The 26041-nt window shown below is 32.0% G+C and overlaps 2 protein-coding genes across 3 annotated transcripts; one reads left to right on the forward strand and one right to left on the reverse strand.

Moving 5' to 3' along the window:
• Positions 1-9101: 9101 nt before the first annotated feature.
• On the reverse strand, positions 9102-10021 carry LOC100265702 (photosystem II reaction center W protein, chloroplastic). Its single transcript, XM_002264472.5, has 2 exons — positions 9695-10021; positions 9102-9613 (listed from the first exon to the last, which is right to left on the reverse strand). Exons 1-2 carry the CDS (start codon positions 9786-9788, stop codon positions 9300-9302), a joined length of 408 nt encoding a protein of 135 aa, XP_002264508.1. The 5' UTR covers positions 9789-10021; the 3' UTR covers positions 9102-9299.
• Positions 10022-13601: 3580 nt separating this feature from the next.
• Positions 13602-25505, forward strand: LOC100241529 (E3 ubiquitin protein ligase DRIP2). 2 transcript variants are annotated; one of them, XM_002263966.4, is made up of 7 exons: positions 13602-14183; positions 17206-17305; positions 20116-20449; positions 20589-21094; positions 21223-21273; positions 24311-24383; positions 25108-25505. In XM_002263966.4, the coding sequence occupies exons 1-7, from the start codon at positions 14069-14071 to the stop codon at positions 25276-25278; spliced, it is 1350 nt and encodes a 449-aa protein (XP_002264002.1). In that variant the 5' UTR covers positions 13602-14068; the 3' UTR covers positions 25279-25505. The 2 variants fall into 2 exon arrangements, with proteins under 2 accessions (XP_002264002.1, XP_010660143.1); XM_010661841.3 differs by lacking the exon at positions 17206-17305 and having other exon boundaries at positions 13636-14183.
• Positions 25506-26041: the final 536 nt, after the last annotated feature.

Consider the following 26041-nt stretch of genomic DNA (forward strand, 5'->3'; position numbering starts at 1 on the left):
ACATTATGTGCCACATATGATGTGTGAACCATGTTTCCAATGGTTTGATTTAAAAAATGATATAAAACGTAAAAACAAAATTTTTCTCTAAACATCAGTATTAAGGTAAGTATTTAAATTGTTATATGCAAGTTAAATAAAGTACATGAAATAAAAGAATTTGTGGTAGGAGAACGTATAATCCTTAGATGACAAGAAAAAAAAAATTGTTCAAAATGTACAGTTTTATACACCCCTTGTGCAATTAGTGTAATAATCTTGTATAATGGTATAAATTTCATATATATGTATAAATTATATTTACATAAGTGTGTAAACTATGTTCCCAATAGTTTGACATTTAAAATAATTAAAACAAACAAAACATTATTTTATTTTATTTTCAATGCAAAATCTAATTAAAAATAAGACAAAGAAATTACTTAAAAACTATTATTTAAGCCAAGTTTATTTATTTATTTCCTTTTATTTTTGGAAATAAAGAAAAAAGAATAAAAAATTTATTTAACTATAAGAAATATAAATATAAGATCAGTTAGAAAATACCAAATTTATTTATTTATTTATTTATTTATTTATTTTATTTTTGGAATTAAATAAAAAAAATAAAAAAATTTATTTAACCATAAAAAATATTGATATAAGATATGTTAAATAATAGAAATAACCTCAAATTTATTTACTTATTTCATTTTATTTATTTAAATTAGAAACTAATTTATTTTAATAGATTAAAATATGCACAATTGATTTATTACTTTGTTAATTATGGATATATTAAAATTTTCTATTAGACAAAAAATAAATAAAGAAAATAAAATTAAAAAGAGTAATAAATATATATAATTTAGTTATTTAATTGTTTTTCATGTAAAAGATAGTCCCACAAAAAACACATAATTGATCAATTTCTTTGTTTAATTGTAAACATACTATATTTTTTTTATTTTATTATTAAAATAACTAATGGAAAAAAATAAAAATAGATAATAAATGAAATTTAATTCTTTTTATTATTTTCATATAAAAAATAGTAGTAAACAAAGCTTTCAATTTTTATTTTTAAAAATAGTTTTCATTTTTTAATTAAATGTTTTTTCAAAAAGAAAATATAAAAAATATAAATCATATTACCATTTTTTTAGAAAGTATTTTTTAAAATAGTTTTTGAACATAATTTTTCTTTATTTATAATTTAAAATAGAAAATAATGTTGATTTTTAATTATTTATAAATTAAAAAATTAAAAAAAAATGAAAAATCCAAATTGTTAAAATATAATTATTATGGTTGTATGAATAGTGGTGCAATAAAGATAAAAAAAACTTATGTGAAAGGTCATCGGGTAATTTAGTCCATCACTATTTTATATCCTTAAAAAGGTAATATATAAAAATTTGAAAGATATATTGGTCTTTTAACATCTTATATCATTTCCATCAATTATGGAAGTTATATGGACCAAAACAGAATTCTCTCTTTTTTTTATAATACATTTCCAAATATGAAGATTGAAAGTCGCCTTATAAGTTAGGGGAAAAATAATTTTACCATATCAAAAAATATACATGTATGAATATTTTCCAGCTAGGAAATATTTGTGAATTAAGCTTGTTTCCTTATAATTTAGATGATTGATTATTTTTTGCAAGTAGAGATATTCTATGCTACAAATTAACTACTTCCTTTTTTCTATTTCTAAGTAACTCTCCTACAATTTGTATATATTTAGTTTAATTCTATTGAAAAAAAAAACAATAATGGAGAAATTCTCCAAACCCCAAATAGTCAACATGGTATCAAAAAAAGAAAACTAACACAATTGAGATTCATCTTCCCACCAAAGAGCCTTCATTGCTCAATTATAGCTAGACATTCATTATTTAGTTGTTAGCTTGCTCAATTTTCATTACTGAGTATAAATTTTGTTAATCCCAAATCAAACTTAATTATTGGTAACTCAACTTTCTTTCATAATCTTTTCAAACATGTCTAAAATCAATGATAATATATCGATAACCCATAATACAACTCCTTGAGACTATCAGAATGTCTCTACTTCCTTCAAACTTAATGGTGGAAATTATCCATAATGACTCAATGAAAACATATATTAAAAGAGAGAGAAAGCCAAGTCATCTTCTTGGTTCTTTGATCGATGAGGATGATCTGAAATTTATCTCAATTCTTAGGTTATGTCTTGGTTTATTGAACTCTATGCAACCAAAAAGAAATCGTACTTGTGTTTCCTCAAACCTACTCTAAGGTGTGGTATGTTACTTAGATGTATGGATTTAAAGACAAAAATCCATAATGCCAAAAAAGGTACCTTATCTATAACAAAGTATTGCAATTTTATAAAAGGATCACGATTTGAGTTGGATCATAGTCAAAGTTTTAAGGTGGAACGTAGTAAGAATGTAATAATATACCAACAGTTTTATAACATAGTATGTCTATTAGTTATCTCCAATATCTCATTGTTTTCAGAGAAAATTTTCAAAACTACTTTATCTTTTGACATAGGGAAAGATTATTAGTTTGTAAATAAAAATCACGAAAAATGATTTTCTCTTGTCATAATAATTGTATTTGTATGGTAAGTAAGAGTAACAAATTATGAAATTCTCATTGTCACTAACCCTGAATCAATTAATCATGTTTAAACTCTAGAGAAGAAATTGCAATCAACCTCCAAAGTATCTTAAAAAGGATATATTGCTTTATCTTGAATCACTGAAAACCAAATCTCCATAAAACTATATCACTAACCGATTGGATTACAATAGCTATTCCTTCTAGCCTTTGTGAATATGTATGATAAATTCTAAGACTATGTTTGATTTTAAAAAATTTGAAGGAACACACAATGGAAAGAAAATATAGAGGAAAAATAGACAAAAAGAAAATGTGAAACAAAATAAAAAATAGATTTAAAGTCAATAAATCATTTCACTTATTTTAAGCCTTTGATATAAAGATTTAATAATTTAAAAATACACATATTTTTAATTAATTTTAATTAAATTTATTTTCTTTGATATTTTTTCATATTGCAGTCAAATATGAAAAAAATATTTTAATTATTCTTTTTCTTTTCTTAGTTTAAAATATTGGAAATTTGCCAAGGGGGACTTATTGGAAAAAAAAATTCAAAGCCATAACATTTTCAGTTTGAGCACTGGAAACAAAACTAGAGATTGAAAATTAGCCAACTACAAATGACACTTCGAAACAAAATTTAATTGAATTTTTTTTTTTTTTTTGGAATTCACTTTATTCAATTACATGAAACTTACTAGATTTGATTTATTAGGTATTGTGGCCGATGAAAGCGGATAAGAGAACCTAAGTAACATTAAGAGTCTGTTTGATAATGATTCTAGAAAGCGTTTTTAGTTTAAAAAGTATTTTATTTAAAAAAAAATGAAGCGTTTAGACAAATTTAGGAAATATTTTTAAAATATATAAAAAACCATTTACAATATTGGAAAATCATTTGTAGTGGTTTTTGGATAAAATACTTTATAGGTGATTCTCCTTAAAACACTTTTAGAAAAAAAAATTTATTAAAAATACTTTAAATAGAAACACTACCAAACATACTCTAAGAATAGTGGATTATTGTCACAAAGTAAGACAAGATTATGTGGTGGTTGATGGAAGAATTATGCCAAAGGCCACTATATAAACTAACAAATGGCTATTATCTCTAGGATCATGCATCTATTATTAAGAGATTTTGTACTTAAATCAAAAGGGGGCTACTTAATTTTTTTTTTCATTCATATATAAATTTTTTATTATTTGACTATTTATAATAAAATTTGGTGGAACCATTAACCATCTCTAAAACATTAGAAAGTTTTCTTAGGAAGAAAAATAGTTTTCTTTGTTAAATTAAAATTAGAATAATATATGGAATAAATAGATGTTGCTGCCTTAAAAAATTATTATTATTTTTATTCTTATTTTATATAATTAAATTAAGATACTTATAAACTAATAATTTGAAAAAGAGATCTCATGGTACTAAATCTCATATAAAACTTGTTTTTTATGTTAGAATTATCGTGAAGCTTGCTTGAGGCCATAAAGGGGGTTTTTTAAGTTTGCAAACCATATTTTTAGTTTTTGATTTCCTAAAACCTAGTGGAAGTTGCATATATACCTCTTCATCTAAGTCTCCATAAAAAATTGTTGATATCAAGTTGGCGAGCATGCCAATTTTGATTTGCAACAATAGCAAGTAAGCAACACATGGTTGTGAGGTTAGTTACTAATGCAAAAGTCTCTTGGTAATCAATTCCTTCTTGTTGATTATAGCCCTTAGCTATTAAGCGAGCCTTGTAATGTTCAATACTACCATCTAGATTATGCTTAACTTTTAAACCCACTTGTATCCTATTGACTTTTTATTTTGAAGCATAGGTGTAAGAGTTCATGTTCGATTCTCCTTCAATGCTTTAATTTTTTCTATCATTCTTGTCTCTAGTTTGCATCAAGCATTCTCTATTGAAAATCTTTTGGTTTTGAAATATGGAAGATTGATACTAGAAAAGAATGATGAGATAGAGAAAAAAATTTAATAAGACAAATATTTATTCAAATGATGAAAGGTAATTACAAGACATGAAGAAGACAACCTTTGAGAGGGTGGATCATAGGTGGCCATCCTACAATAATAAGCAGTAAGATAAGATGGAGGAGGACAAGACTCACAGGTTTGATTAATAAATTTTCTATTTTGAGGATGATGTTCTTGAAAAACAAGTGTCTATAGGGGGTGATATCGAAAAGAGTGGATCAATGGCTTCATTATTTTCATGTTTATTACCTTCACAAGTAGTATCAACCTTTATGTCAATGAGTTGATCTTGTTCAACAATGGGATATGGTTGGACATGTTGATTAGAAGATAAGTGCATAGGTTTTCCAAAGGGAAAATGGTCTCATGAAATTAGACTTCTCTAGAAACAAAAAAAAAAAAAATTAGTATTGAGAACATAAAACTTGTATCCCTTTTGAGCATTTGGGTAGCCAAAAAAAATACAATGCATGTGATGCCTAGTGTTGAATTTTGTTTTTGATGTACTTATGTTGGTAGCATAACACAAGCAATAAAAAAAATTTAGATGTGAATAGGAGGGAATGAATCTAAAAAAACAATTCATAAGGTATTTTGCTTGAAAGTACAAAGTTTGATTTATGAGATAGGTTGCACTCAACACACTCACCCCAAAAAAAAATTAGAAGACTTTCTTGAAAATATAAGGCTCGAGAAATAGTAAGTGTCCATGTTTGCTTTTTACAACTATATTCTACTGTGAAGTGTCAACACAACTTATTTGGTGAATAATATCCTTGGTTTAATAAAATTCTTACATGTCAAAATCCAACTAATTTTCAAAACGAATAATTTTAATTATTTTGTTGAATTGAGTTTCAAGATAAAAATAAAAGGATTGCAGTAGGGATCGAGTCCAGTTTTACACTACATAAAAACCCAATTACATTTCTTAAAATCATCCACAATTGTAAGAAAATAATGGGAGCCAGATAAAGAAGTAGAATGATATTTTCCCCTTATATTATAATGAATTAAATCAAAAGGTTCAACAAAAATTTTATTTGCTCAAATGAAAAAGGGAGATGATTTTGCTTAGTAGGTGGACAAATTTCACCTACTAAGACAATTATGACTAGGATATCCTAATCATAGGTGTCATACATTCGAAAATGAAGAAGGCATAGCTTGCAAACACTTTGGTGTTGGAAACTTGAAGATGAAGAGGTCATCATGTAATTTATTTGCTCCAATGTCTTATTCAAGAATCAGATTAACATTAAAATTAATTAAAAAAATTGCATCTTAGACCAAATTAAATTGAAATTTAGTTACAAAAAGGATATTATCCAAGACAATGCTTAGTGTTAACTTGACACTACTAATATAAGTAATAGGGGCTTTTGTTCCATTTTTAGTAATTTGACAATTTCTAAACAAGAGGATGAGAGGTGGGAAAGAAAAGAAGAGGATAGCATACGATCATTAGCTCTAGAATCAATGATCCAAGAAGTTGAATGAGAAGAAAAGTTTGCTTTATGTGTAATGCCTATCAAGTTTCTTTATAAAGGGAGATTGCTTATAAGATTTGATCTTGGTTGAGCATTGATCTAGGCCATAATTCGCTAATTAAGCATAAAAGGAAAAATTTGTGGGGCGATGAAACAATAGAAACTTAATTGGAAAATGCTTAAGAAGAAAAGAATTGATTTGGTCCTTCTATAGGTTGTGGTTTGGAAGATATCCATGTAGTTTGTAACATTTTTCTTTAGGCCCATCCTTTGTAGATGAATTTTGAGTTGTTAGGACTCAACTTTGAAAATTTACTTGTGGGATTATTATTTTTACAACTAATGCAATAGAATCTTGTAAAGATTGTGAACTTGCAATCCCACGTCATCTTCCTTCTTTCAACAGTAGAGAAAAAAACCTTACCCACTATTGGAATTGGATTTATTAATAAGATATGACCATGTACAACTATATAAGTCTCATTCAAACACAGTAGAAGTTGCATGGTGCAGTTTCCCTCCTTGTATGCCTCCAAGATTTTATTTGATTCACATGAGTAGGATTGAATTGGGGAGTAAAAGGTTTAATTATGTTGGAAACAAGATCACAATGATGTGAAATCCTGGGCTATTATATCTATCAATAATGGAAGTAAGAAAACTTAGATCGTCCAATCAATGCAAGGATCTAAAAAAAAACCTCAGGATCTTCCACTAGATGGCTTGGTCTTTAATTCTTAATGCGTACATAGAGTGACTACACACCTTCAGAAGAGCGGGGGATAGGGGGGAGGCTAGGGTTTTTGGAAGACTACTAGTTTGAAAGTTAGAGTTTACCTAAAAGCCAAGGGGTTTATATAGACTCTTTTTTGAGCTTAAGTGAGTTTGGCCCAACTTAGACTTAAGTTACTTAATCCAGTTCACTGGATCCCAATTAATTAATTAATCCTAATATATTCCAATTAATTAATTAGTTTAATCCAAAAAAACTCAAAATAATTAATCATAAATTCTTGTACAACCTTGCGTTTTTACAAAAACATCATTTTACATATAAATGATTAACTTTTCATAAAACCTCACGACTTTGTACCAATAGGATCGATAGCGCGATACTAACTCTTTTAGAATCTAATTCTAAAGTTGACTCAATATTTTCTTAAAAATAGTTCATTCCACTTTGGTATCCTATGATGTTATATTGAAACAATTTAATCAACTTTTTGGGTTTGTAACTTACTATCCAATACATGAAAGCTTTTCATAAATTAGTGTTCATAATCTAACAATGTGAAAACTATCAACTTCTCAATATTACCTTTATCATCCTTAAGTTTTAGATCCTCCTATTATGTGATTACTCGACATGTTTTACCTCACAAAAAACATATATCAACTTCCATTAATGGAATTACCATAACCATATATTTCATCATCACAAGTCTTCAATATCATCGAAAATGATACACTATCTCAAATCCATGAGATATCATGGTGCCTATCTTGACAATACTTGTTGTTACATACCTTAATTAATACTGATTTAATCCATATAATATATAACCACCTTAATATCTCAATCGTAAGTCAAAGTCACTAAAGACCTTAACACTATCTCATTATTTTCTCAAGATTGAGAATTCAATAACATAGTAGTTTGACAAAATCATAACTATTTAATATCATGATTTTTTATAGATCCTATCCGATAGGTAACTATATGCACTAATGTGTTTACCATAAAAAAATCTATTTCGATAGAAGACTGAAGTTGGATGTCAAGATATATCAAACAATAGGAGAGTTTCTCTGTGATATTTTGAAAATAAATAAGATCTTTGAATAAAGATGCAAAATCACAAACAAGTCACATCATAAGATTTGTATTTTAATTTCTTGAATTTTTTTCAAACCATTAATGAACCAAAATTGGAAGGATGTTTCCATCATTTACTTGAAAGTACCTTCCACAAATAGTATATTAAATCTTCAAATATAAATTTATTATTTATAGGTGATGATGTTGAGTTAAAAGAACCACTATACTATTTTTTTTTTTTTTGTGAATTAAAAAAAAATACTATGACAAACACTTTGAGGAGATGTTTTTGCACAAAACAAATTTAATATGGAATGTACAATATTGTTATATAACATATGACAAACACTTCATTTGATTTTTCTCTTTTGTATTAGTCATTTTTAATAAAGATGGATATAAATTTCTTACCATGTACATAATGGTTTTTTAATTAACTCCGATATCTCATTTGTTGTCTTCCTTATATTTAACATTATTTTGTTGTAAAAAACTCATGCAACATAAACCCTTATGTCCAACTTCTCATGAAAATTGTATTTTTAATGAAATATTTTGGTGTGGTTAACATGATAGTACCCCAAGCTACCTATAATCTCTAGTTAAATACCATTGAAAATGTCATTAATGGATCACAAATATCCCATTTACATTTCTTACCCTCGAAATGAAAACAATGTGAAGAAGTTGTTTACAATCAATATACCCTATAAATTATATTCAATTGCACATCATCCTCAAATTCAAAGTAACTATTTCTAATTTTTGACGAGCTCGATGAAGCTAGAGTAAAGTATAAAACAATTGAAACTAAATGCATACATTAATCATTCCATTCTTGATACTTTTTAGAGTCACTAGTCGGAGGCATCCTTGCGTCAATGTAACCGAAGGTATAATTATATCCTATATTTAGAGCATGTTTGGTAGTAATTCTAGGAAACGCTTTTAATATTTTTAATACTTGAAAATCTTCATCATTCAAGTATTATAAATATTAGACACATTTTCTAGAATTACTCTCAAACGCACTCTTAGTCAACTCCAATATCTCATGGTGTTAAGAAATCAAGCTTCTTGTGAGTATGAAAATTGAATCAAGGGCTATGAGTACGGATACAGACCTCCATAACTAGGCTTAGAAATGGACCTGCGGCTAAAGAAGATGCCTTCAATGGCCTAATTGAACCAATTATACTCAAAATTGGCACATGCCTTCAACGACAATAATTAAAACAAATATTAAGAGAGAAAGACAAAGGGTTTTGAATCAAATACATGCTTCACCAAATGAAAATGGCTTAAAGCAATAATTAATACAAAGATCTAACAAACCATTTTCTTTCATTTCTTCTCTCTACACACCCCTCTTTCACTCTTCAGTTTAACTTTGTCCTTTCGCTCACAGGGACAGCCCAGACTCGTCATCCTCCTCGAGGGTGGCAGTGTAGGTAAAGTAGAGAGCCCAGATCAAACCAAACACACCGAAAAGTATCCACCCAAGAAGGTTATTGCTCAACCCAAAGGGCAGCCCTGTCCCCTCCGTGCTCAGTCTCTCATCCACCAGTGCCATTGCTGGCCCTGCCGACGCTGCCACCGCAGCAGCAGCTGCCATCAACGACGCCCCCATGCTGATGCTTGACCCCATGTCGCTTCCACAGGGCTTCTCCTCAGACATGCACCGCACTCGTCCCTTCTTCGCCATGGCTGGCAGGCCTACAACCCAGAAAAGAAAATGTCCATGTAAGATGGATGGATCAAGCGAAACAAGAAGAGAATTTCATTCAAAAACCTTACCAAGGACGGGTGATGAAATCCCATTCAATCCTTTACTCGCTACACTGGCACGCACAAGCGATGTAGCTGGGTTGCTGGCTGTAATGGTGGCCATTTTTCTGCAGTCTGAGAAATATGGATCAAGTATGCAAGAGTAGGAGTTAGGAGAAGATTTATCACATCAAATGGGTGGGGGAATTGGAGAATTAATATCATCGGCATACAGTTTGGTGCACCACAGAATGTGGATAGATAGATGGACAGACATTTCATATCCTAAATCTTCAGGTGACCAATCGGTGCCCGCCATGTGTGTCTTTACATAGCTTGTGGGTTACCAAAACATATGTTCTGTTTGGACACAAGAGACCTGGTTTCAACAAATATGGCCTGCCTTGGGCCACTCTAGTAATAATTAACAAATGGCCTTAGGGAAGCCCAAAGGAATGAGCCCTCTCTCTCTCTCCCCTCTCAAGCCCTATGGCCCATGTCAATGAGGAAATAGTTTATATGTGTCAGTAGATGGGCTAACTAGACCAATATTTTTATTATTTACTGTAGGATACTATATAAAATAGTAGTAATTTTAATATAAAATTTAAGGCTTACATTGAAAATTTAATGATTTATATTAGAAAATTGAGGTATCAAAAATCTTTAATTGTCTTAAATTTAAAATTTTAAAAATAATTTTTAAAGACATAAGATAAATATATATTTAAAGAAAATTCACTTTTATAATAAATTTCTATTTTAAAAAAATACATAAAATATATTCAAACTAGGAGAATGTTTAGTAAACCAACTTAATAACTTAATTTAAGTTATTAAACAAATTAAGTATATTTGGTAAAATAACTTAATGACATGCCTCAAAGTCAAAAACAACTTTAATTAATAAGTAAAAATAATTAACTTATTCTTAAATTCACATCTTCATTTTCTTTTTTTACTACAATTTGCATTAAGTACATCCACGATCTCTTTCACTACTACACGACTTTCATTATTACTTGACCTCCTTTATTCTAGTTATAATTTATAATAATAAATATGTTAATTTGATGATTTAGAATAAATTTTAAATTAATTTTATCAAAAAACCTTAATACTTAAAATAAAAATTAAATAACAAGTTTTAAGTTAATAACTTAACTATGATTTAACTTAAAATCAACTTAAGTCATTATGTAATAAGTATTAAATTTTATCAAACACCCCATAAAACTTAATTATCTTGGTTTGTTTTGATTCCATTGTGTGATATTTAGTTCAAATTAGTCAATTATGGTCACATGGTAGTTAAGGAAAGTACAAAGGAAACTTAAAAAACAAATTCAAAGCTCCTAGATGCCTAAAGTACGTAGTATAAGAAAATCAGCAAAATCACTCAAAATAATAGGTTTGCAATGTCAAAGAATTCAGTAGAAAAGGTGGGAACTGAACTACATTTATAGTGCAAGAAGGAGCCCACATAGCTGACCAAGGAGTTAGGACTTCTAACAGATAGTGAAGAAAAGCTAAGCATGGAAATGGTACATAATTAAAAGTAAGGTCAGTACTAATTGACATATTTGGGTTTTTGAATAACAGCACCATGCCAGGCTGAGTGGCTACCTTGCCAACCCAACTCCAAGGGCATGCCATCTTTTTCCAAAGCTGGCATCCAGGCGGAAGAGCAACATTCACACCTTCTACAGCCCACTTTTATTACTCTGAAGCCCCACTCCCAGAAAGACCGAAAGCAAATATGAGAAACCCCATGATGCATGCTAGAGAAAGGTCAATGCATCTGGCTAATATTACAACAATCATCATGTGAATGCATCTGTCTGTAGGGGAATTTAAACCGACGGCTTCAACTTCTTGTATATGCTAAAATTTTGCTTCACACTCATGAATGACCATCTATGATTATCTCATATCCGATTGAGAAGCAAATGGGTTGCTTTGAATGGTATTGGAGCTGATGTAGATACGTTTTAAAGTTGTGATGACTCATTAGACCTAAAGCAAACAATATCTAAATAGAAAAGAGTGAGTTATCTAAATGATATTAGATATGATCCTTAATTCCGATGTGGGAGTGTGTTTAATCCATTAAGGGATGTTTGCCTTTTTGATCCTTTAATCTCACGGGATACAACAAGAATGTAATATCATAAAGGGGTGATTGTAATTTCTCATATTAAATTAAAGATATATACACTCCTTTTAATCATATAAACGTATTTTAAAAACGTAAAAACTGATTAAATTCAAAATAAATAATATCTACATAAAAGGGAATAGATCGTTACATCATCCCTCTTACATATGTATATATAACTTGTCAAGTTGAACTTATTTGGATAAAAGGGAATTATCCCATATATATTAAGTCGGTCTTTTAATGAACCAAACACAACAATCCAAATCTAACTTGGTTAGTCCAAGGAATCAGTTAGTGATGGGGTCATGATCTTGTTAGTTAGCTTGTTCAAGTCATAAAATAGAACAAAACGAAGCCCACAATGCTTCAAGCTCCACCTACTTAATATGGATTGATTGAGCTCATCATCAACTGTTGAGTTAGGCATCACAAGGTTGTTGATTATAGACCCTATCCAATTCTATAACTTAGCAAAAAGAAAACTCCAATTACAGAGGTTTTTGAAGATACGTGCTGTATTTGCCAATATCCATTGATAAAGATGGGAGCCATGGATTTATTTGTACACAAATCAAAATGAGGCTAATGAAAGGGACCACTTAGTTATTGAGCTCCGCCCACAACCAACTTTGAGAAGGTTGCATACTCAAATCCATCACTAAGCCCAACCTCTATGCTACTATTCGGCTTTGCGAGGTTGGTTAGAACTTAGAACTCATAGTAAGAATAAGAATAGGAATATCTAAGTATGTTTGGGAACATTATTACATACCAGGGGAAGCTTAATCAAGTTATGTTTCCTTAACCTTAACTTGTCTCAATCTATTTTTACTTCAAGTTATGAATTTCTGTTCCAACTCTTAGCGGGTGTTTGTTTTTTTTTATTTTTTGTTAAAAATAATTTGTTTTTAGATTTTAGATTGTTTGTTTTTCTACTTTTTTTTATGATTTATTATAAACATTTTGTTAAACAGAAAAAATTGAAATATTTGGCTTTTTATAAATGGAAAAAGCAATATATTGAATTTTATTTACTTTTTAATGCTTAATGAAAATAAAATATTATAAAACAAATAACTTAATATTTAATACTATTAAGCATTAAAGTTCTATTTAGAGTTAAGTAAAAAAACAAACATCATCTTAGCTCACACTCTGTGATAAGACTAATAACCATAGTTAAAAGCGTTTCCTATTACTTAAAATAATATTTTTAAAAATCGGTCGAAGCGTTCTTGAACTCATATTTAATAGATGTTTCTTTTTAAAAATCGTCATATAGCCTTTAATTTCAAATAAAAAATTCTATAATAAAAAATTCATTTGTGATTCTCAAAATTATAGTTAAAGTTTACTTTTCCAAAAAAAACCATTTATGACAAAAATGTTATTCATAAAAAGTATTATAACTAGAAGTGATTTTATCATATTAGACAAAGCTTGTTGAAATAATATCAATTATTGTGGGGATGACTTATTATTACCAAGAATTTGTCCAAATAATCATTTTTGGTATTATTAAATTTAAAATAAAATGATGACGCATCATTCAAATGTTGCAAAAATGGAGTTATGCTACAATATCCCTTATTTTAGTTTTTCAAATAGGCTTTTTATAGGATAACATATCAAGCATGACTAATTTTTTTTTTTTTTACTTTTGTTGGTATGTATCTTTTTTTAAAAATATAATATAAAAATAAAATAAAATAAAATAAAATAAAAAGGGGAAAAAAAGAGGGGGGAATTTGGGTGGGGGTGGGGGGTGGGGTTATACATGTCGTCTACTTGCCCGTCTACCCACCAGCGTACTTGAGTGTATCGGACAGGAAGGGAAGTGAGAAGCGTTTTTCACATTACACGCGTACGAGAGACTCTGCTTTGTGTGTTTTTTGGCCGTGCCTTCCTTCATGGACTTTCGTTGAAACTGTCTCTTGTATAAAAGCCTCACCCTCAAGCCTCAAGCCTATCGCCTCACGCCTCACGCCTCATCAGCTCATCACCCACTTCAGTCCGTTCTATTCTGTTTTTCTCGAATTCCTACAATCCCCACTCACTTTTCTACCAAATTACCCTAACCCATCTCCAAATTTCACCTCTGAATCTATTATTTTTCTTCCAATCAACCCCAAGATCCTGTCTCTCTCCCCACGTCCCCATAATGCCACAACCTCTCTAAAATTTCCTCGTTGTTTCTTGCTGCTTTTCTTGGTGATTCTCTGCGTTGAATCAGTGCACGAGAGATGACGAGTCAGGTGGTGAAGGTACGGCGGGAGACAATAGCAGCATGCATGACATGCCCTCTTTGTAATAAGCTTTTGAAGGAAGCTACGACAATATCTCTATGTCTTCATACGTGTAAGTCTTACTGTTATGTTTCTCTTTTTTGGCTGATTCTGATCTGGGCTCTTGTTATTTTGCATTTTAGCAGCTGGGTTTCCTTTACTTTGTGCTTCTATGATACCGATTTTCATGTATTTTCTTTATGTAATTTCACAATTCATACGTGTAAGCTTCACTATTGTCTCTCTCTTTTGGCCGATTCTGATCTGGCCTTTTGTTCTCTTGCATTTTATTAACTGGGCTTCTTTTACTTTGTGTTTCCGTGGTATGGATTTAATGTCTTTTATGCAATTTCAGAATTCATACGTGTTCGTTTCTCAATCTCCCTTTTCTTTATTATGTTGTTTTTGATCTGGGTTTGTTCTTAGCTTCCATTATATGAACTGGGTTCCTTCTGCTTTGTGTTTTCATGATCTGGGTTCTCATGTACTATTCCATATCAGAATCTTGGTTTTATGAACTGGGTTTAGATTTGTGAATTACATAGAAGAAAAGAGAGAAATGCTGTGTGTTTATGATGTTGATGTGATTATCCTTTCTTTCTTTTTATTTGTTAATTTAGGAAATAAGGAACAATAAAAGCTGTATTTTTTAGGCCTTAGGGGGTCCAATTAATGTACCTGGGTTTCTCTCTGAGAAAATATTTAATCAGTCATTATGGACGTGAAAATACGGATCTGAAAACTCAAATTGAAATGATAATCAAATATCATCTGTTGAAGCACTGGTTGTCTGAACTTCTTAAGGTCAAAAACTGGTGACACTAGTATAGCTCTCTGAACTCTTAATTGCCTCTTCAGGAAAGCTCTTTCCTTTCCATTGGTTAACATTGCTAGTGACCATGTGGTATAAATTGTCCTTCTCTTATTCAAATTTATGTCATCTTTTTTCTTCTTTCAATTGATAAACCCTTCCTCTCCAAAGCTTTTAATTCATATGTTTTGGAAAGGAATCGAAGCTTTCTTTATGGCCTTGAAGAATCTGAAGTTCTGCAAAATTCTAGTTTAATTTGATTATTTCTGGACTTTACTGAAAATTGTGTAGGTTTATATCATCTAGTTAGTTCAGTTCAGTACTTCCTATGGTTCATTCTTCCATAATAAGGTTCCTGTTCAATTTTTTGATCATTTTTTTTTCAATGTGTGTTAATTTTAGTTCTTCTCTCTCTTGTTCCTGTCACCATTGAGAAATCTGAGTTATGCCATAACCATGACAACCCTGAGTTGATTTTAATATTGCCTTATTTTTCATTCTGTATGATTTTGGTTTAATTCATTTGATTCTGTGATTTTTGTAATTCAATCTCATACTGATCTTGATGTGCTTTTTTCCTTCTGATCCTTTTGATGATGTGCATGGCTGTCAATCAACTTGTTCTCTTTATTTTTTTGCGGACAAGGGTCGTTTTTATAGTTACACAATCTATTTTGGTGGTTTTCAGTTGGCCATCATGACTAAGCTCTTTTCTTTATGAGCCTTTTTATTTTCTTGGGATCCCATCTAGAAGCTAAATTAACCTACTACTGTAGATTGTTCTCTCCTTCTTTCTTTTGTTTTTTATTTTTATTTTTGATTGGCAAATTAAGAGAAAGAATATAGTTAGTCTCCTAAAAGGAATGGGGACCAACCAAGATACATAGGGGGTAAACAAGGCTTGCAAAGGCCAGTTTAACATTTTGAATTATTCCATCCATCTGATAACTCATTTAAGAATTTGTCTCAATTTTTCAGTTGCAGCATGCTACAGGTTTGACCACCAACATTAGTAATATTGGAAGGATGTTATTTTTTTGTTAATTATGGTTCATTAACGTCAGACTAAGTAGTAGCTGTAATTGAATTTCATTAGGTGTTAGCCGTCTCTCTATATGGAGTTGATACATTCTAATCTATATATATTTATTACAGCTTACTTGTTCCAGTGGAATTCATTTCCTTAGCAGCAAGCTGCTGTCATAGAAACCACCTTTGGTCTAGGCTGTTGGCAACTCCTACTTGTTTTCACATCAGATCTTTTCCATATCTCACAATTCTCTATGTTAGTAGTTACAAAAATGGGAGGAAGTTGTTTCATAGCATATATCCTGCATGAGAGAAGCATATGCATCACTATTGTCATTAGCTGTACTTATTGGAAGCCGCTGTTATATATTATGTTTTCTTCTGGATGCCATTGATATCAATTGCAATAAATAACTTAATAAAAAAAATGGAACCTTAAGAATAAATTTGTTGATTTGGTAGCAACTTTGTATTATTTCCCTATAACTTTCCTTGTTAGCTGGCTTTCCAATTTGATAGAAACATTTTTTATGATACATTAATTTTCATTTCGGAGGAATGTCCTTTTCTTTTCCTTTTTAATTAATATCTGATATTACCCTAGAAGGCATAGGGCAAATCCAATGGATAGATACACAGAGGAAACAAAGTTCACCTGGAAAATTTATGGATATCTGGTCTATGCTTCGAGTAATTGAGATGCTGAAGCATGCATGAATGTTCTGTTTTTTGATGCAAGATATTGGCAGAGATACATTTGTCAAATGTGCCCAATTTCATAATTTCCTTTATGCCTCCCAATTTTGAGTTGCTAAGGAAGTTTAATGTTTCTTCACATTTTGAAATCCTAATTATCATAGCTTGGATGGAATCCTATTGTGATTGCAATTTTTCCTTTTTCTTTTCTTTTTTCTTGTAGGCACTGTTAGAGTGTAATTTATGTTTCCTTTTTCATCAATAACTATAATGGTCCTGTATGAAATGCTACTTAGAGAACCAAGAGAAAAATTTTCAGATCTCTTGTCATCTCCTTTGTTCTTGTACCATCACTATGTTTCTTGCATTTGGTGATGAATTAAGAACATGGAGTGCTGCCTTTTTTTTTTTTTGGGGGGGGGGGGGGGGGGGGGGTTGCATTAATTATACATTGCTAGCAGTGAAGGGCATAAAGTTACGAGTCCTTTATCTCCTGAAAGTGTTATTGACTTGTTCAATATGTAGTTTTTTATGCATTGAATTTTCAACTCCAAACCAGTTTGCAGGAAATGCATATATGAGAAGCTCTCAGATGAAGAGGTAGATTGCTGTCCTGTATGCAATATTGATTTGGGCTGTGTTCCTGTGGATAAACTCAGGTCAGTCCTGTCTGAACAGTAACTAGGCTTCACTCTCTCCTTCTCCTTGTCCCTCTGGTTTAGAAATTCAAGGAGATACACATGCACATTCACAAATGTGTTTTAAGACAATGGATATGAATGCATGCACGTAGTCCTCAGTGGCAAGGATCTACCATATACATGCTGTACTTTCAAATTTGCTTTAGTAATATGAATGTTTGGTTTTTGATAAGGCATGTAGATCCTTAAATCTTATTGTTCAATTTTAGGAATTTATATCAAAACATGTTATTTTATTAACCTAATAAGTGGAATTAGTTTTACTATGCAAAGATAATGGTGGTAATAGTGATTGAACATTGTTCTCAAGATCTTTTAATGGATTTCATAGTTCCCTACAATCTCGATTGGTTGTCCAAAATACCTTAAATGAACCCAAACCTGAAACCAAATATGAAGTAGAATAAAGGCAGTGTCACTTTACATCACCTTCGATGATCCCATTCAAAAGCCTAGGGTTTTGATGTAACACTATAGAGCAAGTTGAACACTTGTCAGATGCTCGAAAAGAACAATGATAAGGAAAGAGTTCTCAAACAGTTTGTCCACTTGGAAGAAGCTATCTGGTGTTGGAAGACAAATCTGCATTAACCTTTCGTCTAGTGTCCCCACACCTCTTGTTTCTCTATGGTTGTTAAGGAGAGCAAGAACCTCAACATGATATCATTACCAACCCTAGTTGGCTTAGAGAACGTTAATTTTACTTCCTTCTTAAGGTTCTTAAACAAGCCTTGGATTTTAACTTGGCCTGGATAACTGAGGCAACTATTTTTGAAGTTAAATTCTCTGATCAACTGGTGGTGCCTCAGCTTAGGAACACAAGGAGGTCATTGATTACCAACTTGCAATTACCCAAAATATAATGAGCCTCGGTCACCAAGGTCACCTAGTAGGCAATTATCCCTAATCATCACCTCTTGGTTGGACTACTCAAAAACTACAGATTGTTTAATGGAATCAATGGGTACACATCACGAGTCTTGTAATGCTTTAAAGGTATCCTTCTCTCTGATCATGGAGAGAATTATTAGTCACAGCATCCACTTTTCCTAATAGAGGGACTTTCACAGCAACAAAATAAAGGGGTTTCAGAATAGCTTGAACCTTCCCAATAGAGTTGATGGAGGAAGCTGGACTGGATTAGTGTTTGTTTGCATACTAAAGACTAGCTTGGGTTGGTTTTTGGGAGGCTGACTTGGTAGCTTTCTTTTTGGATCTTAGTCAAATTTGTGTATTTTTCTGTTGATATAGTCAGGAAGATACAGATTTGGTGATGACCTGAGGGCTTAACACCTCTAGTTGCCTGTGGGGATATGCACATCGTATAAGAGAGCCATGGCCTCTCTCCCATTGGACCTGAACACTTCCAGCCAACTTCCAAACATCTTCAACTATTTATATTGATACCCAGCTACTTACACTCTCAAACCATCATGTTGTTTCCTTCACTTTTTTCAACAACTAGTTGCTTTTCACTTTGTGAATTTAATGCACTTGCTTAAATTGGTAATTTTTCTTTTCCTTTTTTTGGCTTTTGCAGCAGACCTTTTATATATATAATAAGCACTAATGACATTGTGCATGAGGCCTATTGGGATCAGGAGAACCTTTTGTTTTGTTTGTTCTGTTTATTTATTAATTTTTTTTCTATCAGCTCATCTCTGTCATTGCTTTGGTATAAATGATCCTCCTTCGTACTAATATACACATACCCATCTTTACTTATCAGAAAAAAAAAACAAAAAACAAAAAATCCTCCTTCATCTCCATAAAACCACAAAATTTAAGATATTATAAGAGTCGATGACAGGCTGCTCTAGGTCATTGTCAAGTTTCTATTTCTTCAAACATTTTCTGATGTATGCTGGTTTTTCATTTTCTCCCCTTCTAATTTAGACCAATATCCAGATATTGCTGCAACTGGTGATTTTCCAATTTGGCTCCATTTAGCATTAGGGAAACTAGATGTGGTATTGATTATCTAAAGGCCTACTCTATTGAAGTAGATGCATTGTCAGTAACTACAATGCCGAGATTCACTTAAATTCACAGCTACAAAATTACAGACCCCTTGGGAATATTGATTCAATTCCTTCTGTCTTTGAGACTTCTGTCGGACTAAGGCACCCTTTATCTGGAAAAGCTGAAAGAAATCACACCTGGAGTTGGAATGATCTAGGGCTTCTGATTCACAGGCTACAAGAAGGCCTTCTAACTCTTCTTTCATAATTGCCTTAAAGGGTATATGGTATAAGATCAATTGGTTGTGAACCTTGCAACACCGAGCATTGGTACTTCATTGTCAATAACTACAATGCAGAGATTCACTTAAATTCACAGCTACAAAATTCTGGAGTTATTTCCAGAATTCTTGAATATTTGATTTGACAAACAAAACCCACATATATTCTGATGTTCTGGTTATTCCCAATTACTACAAACAATTCAAAAATTCCAAGTTTGTAACTGTATATATTTATAAGCCTCCAAAATGAAGGAAGCACCTTTTTTCAGTTGCCTTCTGTTTTTTCTTCTTTTGTGGAACTTTGCTTTCAGCCAGATAGGCTGGCTACACAAACTTTATTCATCTGATAATGCAAATGCTAAAACAGTTTAGATTACAGGCTCCCCAATCATTAGTGTGTGCTACCTCTAACAGCATTTCCACCTTCAGATAATTTTTTTTATCCCCTAGCATCTCTGTCTTCTGGGGACTTGTGTTTAGATTTTCTCATATTTACTTAAGTTTGCTTGATAATAATATGCAGGCCTGACCACAATTTGCAAGATATAAGGGCCAAAATTTTTCCTTTCAAAAGAAGAAAGACCAGTGTTCCTGAAGTTATGCCTCCAATTCCACTGCCAGTTAAAAGGAAGGAAAGATCACTTTCATCTTTGGTCGTAAGCACTCCCCGAGTATCAATGCAGACTGGCTTGACCGGAAGGAGAACAAAAGCTGTTGCGAGAAAGAGTACTGCTCTACGAGGTTCCAGTTTTTCCATTGTGGAACCCATTAAGAAAGAGGAAGATTCTGTGGAAGATTGTCCAGAAAGCTCAAGCTCACCTGAGTCTCGAAACAAAGTTGCTCAAACTAAGAAGCAGGTAAAGGAGGCAAGGAGTTTTGACTCTTTGGGCTTGTGTGACAAACTTCAAATTGGTTTCATTGAGCTATCCCTTTTAGGTAATGATATATTTGCCATACTGTGATAACACCTCTGCATTATTGTTAAATCAATTGTAGAATTCTTCCATATCTGAAGCTTCAAAAGATCAAAAGCCTAATAAAGATACTGAGAATGATGCTGATCCATGGGATGGAAAAGTTGATCTGTGGACACCCTTAAACTGTCTTGTTGAAGCTGCAAACAGAACCAAGTCCTCTAAATTTAATTCTCAAGGGACGTCTCTTGCTAAGTCGGAACCATTTAATGCTCCTGACAGTGAAGTATATATGCCTAAAACTAAAGCTAAAGCAGAGCCACTGAATGCTGCTGATGGTGAAGTCTGCATTCCTAAGACCAAAATCAAGGAGCATGGACACAAAATAAAAGTTCAAGATGATAAGAATGGAGCGGCCTTGCTTCCAGGACCAGTGAAACGTAGAAGAATGCGTGCAGTGGGCCGAAAAAGAATATCTGCATCAGGGGAAATGTGCACCCCAGCACAAGTTGTGCTAAGTGCTGCAGGGGCCAAACGCGGCAGAAGAAATTGTCCAATTTGGTTCTCATTAGTTGCTTCTGAAAACCAGTAAGAAATCACTTTGATCATGAAATTTAATTATCATAGGTATTTCTTTTGAGGGGGAGCTTGATTTATGATTTCTTTAATTTTTTTTTTTTTTTTTTTTTTGCTGATTATATGGTTAATGGATTCAGGGGAGGAAATGGTCCCTTGTCAAAGATACCTGCATATTACTTGAGGGTAAAGTGAGTATATTTGGTTCCACCACCTGCTTTCTGTTTTTCTGCAATTTTCCCTTTTTTGATAAGATAAATTTGGCATTCTAAGTTATTTTTTTTCCTATTTCATTCTATTTGTTTACTTTATTATGCTCCACATTTCTGTTGTATAGGAACATCTTTAAATGTCATCCTGGAAGTAGGATTTGTGGATTAATGTTGGTATATATTTTGTTTTATTATCATTATCATATATGTATGATTCTGGAGGAACAGTGGAGGAACTCTACTGGAAGAAAAAAGTGATTGAAAGAAAGACTTCATTGGAAAATATAGGAAAAACACCTTATCCACCGTGCCCACATACACATGCACACAGGCACACGCATGCATGCCAACACACATGAGATAGTTAAGAGCTTTGTGGCTTGCTGTAACCTGGAACTTCATATTGTCAAACGGAGTTTTCAGACAAAATGTGCATTTCATATTTTACCTAATTGACATACTCTATGACCATGAAGTTATGACCACATCCAAGGAAAACTCTTGAACAGGACTAGATTCACCAATTCTCATCCTTAATGGATGCTAAATTAGTTGGCTAAGTGCATAATGCATGGACATGGTGAAGATAAAATAAGAGAACAACAAAGACCTCTTGAATAGCAACAAACTCAGGAATTTACATGACTCTTTCAAAAAATCCATGAGTAAGACGATATAAGTTTCTCTTCATCTGGAAATTTGGTTTCAAAAATAGGGTTTTGGAGGCAGAAGAAAATGGTATATGCATACTGTTGTCCTTACAGTTTGAAGCATCGTTTGTGTACATCACAGTATCACAGTATTACTGTATTCTTTACTGCTGTCTATGAGTACTTCATTTGTCCCTTTGATTGATTAATACTTTGATGTCAAGATGAAACATAGCCCGCTTGCTGCTTTAGAGGTAAATTGTGTCGTGAATAGAAGGATCATGTATTTTTGCTAGTGTTACTTTCTTTTGTTATATGAATAAGATGAGCAAAGACATTCTCATTCGTGATAGGCAAAATAGGACTTGTATAGTAATTACAAATAGGGAGCAGGATACCCTTTCCAACATTGTGTTTTTGGATATCTTCTAGGAAGTATTTTCTATCTCTACTTTTAGGAATAAGATATGTTTTAAGTCAAGAATAGCTCATTTTGATGTAAGATCTGCACACTCCCTAAGAGGATAAAACCATTTGAAACCTTGACTATTATGATATTTTTATTGAAAATATCATCCCAAGCACATAAACATCCTTTGATATCTCTCAGAAAACTGCTGACCTTTATGTAGATCCAAAATGGAGCAAGTGGAGTAATTTAGCATTAATAATATTGTCAGGTGGTAAGCTCAAGAGTATCTAGGGCTCTGGGCTGCATCAAAATAATAAAAAAATCAATGCATTGAAAGAAACAGATAAAATAAGAAATTTCTTTTTTATATTGATTTCCTATTTACAGACACCCACTTGATATTTATGCAGATTAAGTTCCTTTTTTTCACATTAATGTGATTCTTTTTTTTTTTTTCTTTTTTTTTATTTTGTTGCATCCGCTTTTATGATGAAACATGATATCATTATTTTGTGTATCAATTATATCTTGGCAAGAGAGGTTTTAAATTACTTCAAAGTTTCCCAACAAGATTGCTCAGCTTCTTTAGAACATCTCTATCAAATGAAAGTTCTATTTAACCTGGGTGGTGGTTTTGAATAACTGGGCCCAACTGAATCTGTATTAAGTGATGTATGAATTGTTCTGAACCATAAAATTGTCAAGATTTGGGAGTAAATCATAAAATATGGTGAAAGTATAAATCAAGAATGAAGTATCTTTTCAATTTTAAATCTAATTTAATTTAATTTAATTCAATTGTGCAGTTTATAAACAAAAGTGAGTTTTCCAATATTCTTTTACAAGATCAAGGGATTTTTTTCTTCTTTCATTTAGACATCACTTGAAACAATTATAATATTGCAACTAATTCCTGAATTAGTTACCAACTTTGAGGTACATTAGAGTAAATTCCCGAGTTACTGAATTGCATGAAACTAGATCAGATTTAGCACTTGAAGAATTTTGTTATCAGTGGGATAAAATTTTTTGGTTCTTGAGATTTATGTCAAAGGATGCTTCAAATGACCCTCCCCATGGGCTTATATAAAGCCTAGGAAGCTTCTGGAGACTCCTACATTAGTGGGAAGAGTGTGGAAGGTTCTAGAGATGCCTAGAGAAGTCCACACATCTCTACACTATGGTGGAAGGCATGAGAGGAGTCCAAGGCTTTCTAGAAAAATCTAGAAATCTCTTGTATATTCTTGTACATAACTCTTGTACATAGAATTATGTAGGGTGTTCTAGAATTTTCTTGATTTGTAAGGAACCCTCCAAGGTTCCAGAGAGTTCCATTGGTGCCTAAAAATAGATAAGGCCTTCATTTAGCCAAGGCACCACCCAAAAACCTCCCAAGATCCTAACCAACCAACCAATTGAGTTCCCAAAAGCACTTATAAAGCTTCCTTTGAGCAATAAAAGCTTCCATTCTTTAAACGTCACCTACTACACCTTCTAAAGCTTCCGAGTCGTAAGCATCTTAGCCTAGCAAGCTAAGCATTGGGAGTAAGGCTGACTTAGTAAGATCAAGTGTCTTGACTTGTCTAAGTGTCGCATGAGCTTAGGAAAAGACTAAGTCCGTGACATAGCTCTAATGATAAAAAAAACTGGAGATAATCTTCTCATTGTTTCTATAGTGGTTTTGTATGGCATTTTTCTGTTATTCCATCATTTACAAGTTTTTTCTCAGTGGTTTTGCACATGCATGCTTGTGGTCTTAGCTCTGTTTGATTTTTATCTTGCTCATTGAATTAGGATATCACCTATTACGCAAACATTACAAAATGGGCCTTCTTTATGACCATGTTCTTGTCTGTTAAATTTTCAGAACGTGATAATGAGGTTGGCATCAACGTTGATGTTTTTACCGGTAAATTCTCGCCTGCACTCATGTTTTTCTATTTTTGCATTGCAGGGATGGTAACTTGCCTGTCTCATTTATTCAGAAGTACCTTGTAAAGAAACTTGATCTGACCAACGAAGCTGAGGTAAGCACTTATTTTACCTTCCCTGACAGCTAGAAATGTCTGGGTGTGTCTTTGTCTGTGCTCTTTACAAAGATATTGTTAGTTGTTAAATGCATGAATCCCCTTCCTGGTTATTGTTTGCTAAAAGCAGGAAGCTTAACATTTTCAAAAAAATTAGAGGGAAGCCAACAAATGTTAAGCTTGAGGTCCCCACTTACACTTTCCTGGAGATTCATGGCAATGGATTTGAAGGAGAGTTTATTCCAGTTGCTTATTAGTTCCTATAGTCCTCATCCTTAGGAGTTTGCTCACAGCTTGATAACTCCACTGCCCGCATGCTGCTTAGAAACCAGTAATGTAACAACCCTTTCCCTCCCATGTAAATACTGTCCGCTTTGAATTTACTAGGCTGTCACAACTTTAAAACTCGTCTATATGATTAAAAAGAACTCTACCATATATATATATAATTAGTATCATAAACTTGTTCCGCTATCCGATATGGAATAGAAGCATCTGTGAGTGGTAGCCGCATGATCCCAGATTCCCAATTCATCTATTTTCAGAAATCTTGGCACCAAAACATCACAAACTAGATCTTTTTTCTTTTCTTTTGGACCAAACGCAGGTCAAATCATTTGCATCCCAGAAGATTTGTCCTTTGTCATCAACACCTTCCAATTAGCCAAAGCTGTATGTTTTGTGTTTGATTTGCTGATTGTGTCTGTTAATTGTGTTGGTGAAGGTGGAGATAAGGTGCCAGGGTGAAGCAGTGGTTCCGACGCTGCAGCTGCAGAAGTTGGTGGAGCTATGGCTGCGAACAGCATCGACATCAAAAAGAGTGGCAACATCAGTAGGCACCTCAGCCAAGGAATTTGTGATGGTCTTGACATACACAAGGGTCCAAGCCCCTTGAAGACACAAACAAACCTCTATCATTCTTCTTCTCCATCTTCATTATTCAAATCTTCAATAATATATTATCCCCTTGTAGGATGTCATAAAAATCCACCCATTTTCTGGGTGCACTATGTGTGAACGGTGTGATTAAGCCACAATTTTCCAAAAAAAAATTCTGTACAATGTACACCCTTTTTCATTGCTCTTAGCAATGATCCGGAAACAATTTTACCATTTGGATATGATTGCATCTCTCTGCTGGTGGCTGAGCTTCTTTGAAAAATGGAAATTGAAAATTGTATTAAGTATTTTAATCATAATCCCATAGATTTTCTGTTTTATGTTCTTAAAAGTAGAAACTTTTGTATAAAAAAATATGGACATGTATTATGTTCTTAAAAATTAATTTCGAAAATTTTACAATTTGAGGTAGTAAAAGGTTTCTGGTCTCTCAAATTTTTACTTAAGATTCAAAAATTATAATAGTTTTAATGTAAATTTTTAAGAATTTTTGTATTTAATATTAAAGTTATTATTTGTATTTTATGAACATTTAGGTAGTGTTTGTTTTTTTATAACTCATTAAAAGCAATATAATTAGATTGAATATATTGAAAATAAATTCTTTTTAATTATATTGGTTGATATTAATGTTATTTTTAGTTGAATAAAAAAAGTCTAATATTTTGGATTTTTTAATTCAACTAAAAAATAAACACTATTTTAAAGTGTGTTTGGCAAGTTTCTACATGTTTTTAATGAAAATGTTTTCTTAAAAG

The sequence above is a fragment of the Vitis vinifera genome, chromosome 14 (assembly GCF_030704535.1).
Source record: "Vitis vinifera cultivar Pinot Noir 40024 chromosome 14, ASM3070453v1".
Classification (NCBI taxonomy): Eukaryota; Viridiplantae; Streptophyta; class Magnoliopsida; order Vitales; family Vitaceae; genus Vitis; species Vitis vinifera.